General features: G+C 38.4%; 1 protein-coding gene across 1 annotated transcript; it reads right to left on the bottom strand.

Annotated features, from left to right (window-relative positions):
- Positions 1-604: 604 nt before the first annotated feature.
- MRPS30 (mitochondrial ribosomal protein S30) lies at positions 605-5,018 on the bottom strand (the record flags this gene model as incomplete). The annotated part of the gene is made up of 5 exons (XM_009577221.1): positions 605-1,086; positions 2,514-2,690; positions 3,228-3,330; positions 4,414-4,559; positions 4,817-5,018. Coding segments are annotated over 5 exons (897 nt in total), but the record flags the coding sequence as incomplete, so codon positions are not given.
- Positions 5,019-5,021: the final 3 nt, after the last annotated feature.

The raw sequence follows: 5,021 nt of genomic DNA, 5'->3' as shown, positions 1-5,021 counted from the left end.
ATAAGTAAATATTCCTAAACAGTCGTTAAATTTTGTATCTTAATAATTGGAGATCCTCATCATGGTTTGGGCTCAGCTGCGGTCTACTAAAAACAGCCTTAAGACATTCAAATATTAGCAATGAAAACATCAAGAGGTCTACTGCTTAAATCAAGGTCCCAAGCTAAAGGGAAAACTGTAGACTCCAAATGCATTTGAGAGTTCTGTGGTTCCTGAGGTGACAGCTTAAAAATTTGTATGCACGTTCATAACAGAATCTTTGGAAGCAAGTCTCATTGTGTTTATACTACTGCTTGATAAATGTCTAAAAATTTCCCTTGCTATGTAACTAAATTACCAACCATTCACTTTTAAGAAACAGTTTTTATTTGGAGCTCATTTTCTCTTTAGAATGAGTATGCATTTAAGACAGCTTATCTCTTTTCAGGCACAAAATTAAGAAATTTTTCACTGGTCCTCAATATCAAGACAGTTACCTAGCGACATAATCAGATGGTCATATAAACTCGTATTTTGCTGTGAATAGTTCAAGATAGAGCTATGGATGTGCTAAAAAAAAGTATTCACATGACTTTGAATTAGTGCAATATGCTTCTAAAAAATATACAAAAGACGTTAAGGTATTCTAGACATTTATTTTTCAGTGTACAGTATCATACATTTGAAATAAAGAAATAAGGCCCAAATATCATAAAAGATGTATATAGTGTTTGCTAGACAAATACTTGCCTAAGAACAAGACATATTCTAGCCCATGCTTCATGGAGCTACAATGAAGTTCAGGCACATAAACCGGAATACTTTATTGTTTAATAATTTACAACTCTTTTGGTCTGTTCAACAGAAAACGAACTAACTGAAGCAGAACTTCATCATTAAAGCCTTTCACACTACCATCTTCCACAACATCATACAATGGCTTACTGTCTGTACCCCAACAGATATTCTTCCGAGGGTTATTTTGAATAGTTTCTACAGTTAGCGCTAAAGTATTTAGCTGGTAACAAAAGAAAGCAAAGTATTTTCCATCAGTCACTACTGCTTGTGATACAAAAGGACGGGTCACATCTGCTTCATTCCAGAATCCTACAAAATGAAGAAACAACACTAGTTATACAGGACTTGAAACTCCTATCAGCACACACATCTATACCCCAATCCTGAAATACAAAAAAATACTGTGAATTGCAACAGCCACTTAGTAGGGAAACAAAGCCCTGTCTGCTTTAGCAACACAAGCATTCTTCATACAGGCTAACTAAAACGCAATTAAGGGTATTTCCAACATCAGGAACACAGTGGTGTATTTGCATTTTGTACATAGATCCCTATTGCTGACTGATAAAAACCCCACACTCATCAGCCAAGTGACTTTTCAAAATTACCTAATTATTAATGCATCCAAGTCCTGCAATTGATCTGAGGGGAAACATCTTTCAACCCAGGCAGTGAACATTTGTTTCATGACAGAAGCATGTATATCTATGCATGAGCATAACTCACTATAGTAACCAGCCAGACAACACCAAGAACACTATATCAATAAGTATTAATGTTTCAAGCAACCCCCACTGAGCATTAATAGTCTTTTAAAAATATTTTCTTTATATATTTATGCATGTGTGCTAGCACACACAGTAATATTCTTGGAAGATACTTGGTATCATGTGCAATGAACACCACTACAAACTGTTACAGAACAAAGAAAAAGCTTCATAGATTTGAATCATACTGTCCTTGTAACTCATAATGTGCTTACAACTGCAACCAGCTCTGAAGCCAATACTTACTTGACTTCAACGTTTTATGTCCACCAAAAAAGTTAAGCTTTCTAACATACCATTACATAAAAAAACTGATGCAGAGCCAGCAATATACATCATAGTCAAAGGATTTTCTTCCACGTGTTGTTTCACAAGTGAAACATACAAACCAGCAGGTATCTTCTAGTTAACACTAGATAATAATTGTACTTACATGAATAAGCAAAAGACTGATCTGGTCTACCCAATCAGGTTTTCTGGGATTTTTAGACAAACATAGGCATAAAATCCTAAAGCAAGGCTGCTGACATTTTTTTTTCACTGATTGTAGTTTTATAGAATTGACATTTCTGAAACAAGGGGCTAAGCAACATAGTTGTTTCGGGGCGGGGGCGGGGGGAGGAGCGGAAACAAAACACCAAACTGCTTGATATCTACACCTTTCCTCGTAACAAATCTGGAGTGAGCAAGTGAATGCTAGTTTTTGCACAGGCTTATTGTTATATATGAAAAAATATTTTTCTGCGTAATTAATTCTCCCCGAATCAAAGTACTCAAAAACAAAGTCTTGATTAACTCCCTTGATAAGGTCTGCTTCATTCATTGGTTCAATTAAATTTTCCAAGACCTACTTAAAGGATGGTCTTCAGAAGAAGCAGCATGAGAAAAAGGTGGCAGGGAAAAAAAGGTTAGAGAACTTTATAGTAGGCATTCATCACCAGGAAGAATTTTTCAAGTTGACTGTCTCACCTTGATACATGGCTTGTGCTGCTGTCCAGGCAAAGAGACTTGCAATACCATTAGCTCGATAAAGAACTTCAATCTGATCCTCAAGATTCACTCTTATAAACCTCTCACGTTTTAGTTTATCAGGAAGAAGATGAAACTGGGTGTGTCCATAACAGCATGGATCTGCTACCTTTGATCCTGTGCCCCCCAAAAAGAAAAAAATTGTCAGTCAGAGAACGCTCTTTATTATGCACACAAAAACGTCTTTACTATCAGACTCCGAACAACAGAGGGTTAGAAACTCTACTGTAGATCTGGATAAATGTTGAGACTCCTCCATTTCTGAGTGAGACTGGAGGACTTGCCCAACTCCAAAAGGCAAGAGATCACGTACCAAAATGTGTCTGAGGAGATGTACCAAAATTCAAAGCCAGTCTTCTGCCTATTTTCTATTCAACCCAACACCTTCAAGCAAATCTGGACACAGAATACCATATGTACAGGAGGATGCTACTCCCCATTGCCTAACTAAATGGAATCTCAATAAAAAATTATATTCTATATACATATTTATATAGTATAGTTATATATATAAAAAAGGTATACATGTTTTTTCCTGTAGATGGGAGGAGAAAGGTCGGGGGGTGGTATTTGTTTTGAGGTTGGGGCTTTTTTTTGTTGTTTTGGTTTTTTAGGCAAAAAAGTAGTTAACATTTCATAACCAAAACCTCTCACCTATGAATACCTTGTTTTCATACTGCTTTTTGAACAACGGCAGTTTGGATGGTTTGTGGTCAATAACAGGAACATCTCCAAGATCTGATTCCAGCGGTACAATCTTGAAGGAAGTAGAAGAAAGAAAAGCCATGACATAAGTCACGTTTCTGACATCAGGCCTCACATAATATACCACTTTCTGGTCAGACAGCAGAAGGTGCAAGTCTTGCTTACGTACACCATATATGTATAACTTTAACTGAACTCATTTTTTGCAACAGAACTTCTTGTCTTGTGATGAATGCTAGTACACACATCTTATATTGATGTCTGAGTTTTCTGCAATATACAAAAAACGTTGTGTGAAATGCTGCTAACAAAGCTGCCAATTGGTACTACCTTCAAAACCAGAATCCGTTTCTGTAGAAGATAAGCAAAAACATTTCTAGCAGCAGTCAATAAATTAACGTGAACCAGCAGAATGAGTTTATAGGTCTTCAGTGTTTTGCACTATGTAACATTTTTAATTGCCTAGACAGTTCTTCCAAAACACCAAGGTTTGTAATATCTGACAGTATTAACCTAAGCAACTTGTACAACTAAGTTAGCAAGAAATGTTCAGCAGTTACAGAGAGTGGAGCACAGTTTTCTGTTTGTGGTGGAAACTGGGCAACAGACACTCAGGCTACACAATTACCACTGTATAAACCTCCAAGAAAAAGATTAAAATATTAAATCAGCTTCCAGAAAACTAAGCATTTAAGAAAACAACTGTTAAGCAGCACTAACAGGTAACAGAGCTCACATTCAGGTTATACATGCTCTCTCTTACTCCGTTCTTTTCTTTTCCATTTCTCTCATCTTGTTCTCCTCCACTGAGGAGAGAACGTTCCACACCACATTTCTTATTCTTGCCTCCACTTACAAACATAAAAGAAATTAAAAACTCAATTTAATTAAGTGTTACAACATGCATTTTATCTAAAGCACAAAGATGACCAATTTGAAGTTCAGAAGACTGTTTCAGTACCTACAAAACACTTACAATAAGGTAGTAAAGGTATTAAGACTTGAAAAATTCACAGATGTGCTACATGCCTGATTAACCAGGTCCTCCATATACTACCTATCGCATGGTTTCAGTGGCAGTCGGAAACGTAAGTGAAAATGCATGCGATTAACTTGGTGTTGAAAATATGCACACCTCTGGAAGTTGCTTTGGTACACGGATCTGGAGGTGTGGGTTATCATCTATCTGAAATCGGACAGGATCAACTCTACCCTTTCGATGTCCATGAACAACAACTTCCTCACCATGATGCCAGTAATAGTTAACTTCAGGTTTTAAATCTGAAACAGAACAGAGGAATAGAGAGAAACAGAGATCACCCCTTTGCATTTAAAACCCTCCGAATTCTTGTTCTGTAGCTGCAATAAAACAGAAAAGTCAAAATCCACTCGCACCATGTGGGACGATGGAGCCAAAATGAATTACTACTGATGTTCTGAACAACTCGGCTACACCAGCGACACTCCTGCGGGTTCACAGACCGGCCCCACCGCCCAAGGGCTCCCACTTCCCTCTCCCTCCCACTCCCGTTCCACACCAAGGGAGGAGGCCGCCAGCAGAGGGTTACGACCGCACAGGAAAGCGGCGAGAGTGGAGACGAGCTGCGTAAGGAACGGGCCGGGCGTGTGATCCTGATCGCGGTAAAGGAACGGCCGCTTCTTATTCTGGTAGAAGCTCTCCTGCAGGAGGGCGTCGCAGGCGAGGGAACGCAGCTCGCCCATATCCAGGTACGGCGCCGTTCC

This window comes from Fulmarus glacialis, unplaced genomic scaffold, assembly GCF_000690835.1.
Source record: "Fulmarus glacialis isolate BGI_N327 unplaced genomic scaffold, ASM69083v1 Scaffold39984, whole genome shotgun sequence".
In the NCBI taxonomy this organism is placed as follows: Eukaryota; Metazoa; Chordata; class Aves; order Procellariiformes; family Procellariidae; genus Fulmarus; species Fulmarus glacialis.
Note: the sequence above shows the minus strand (reverse complement) of the source record. Positions and strands in the feature narration are given on the sequence as shown.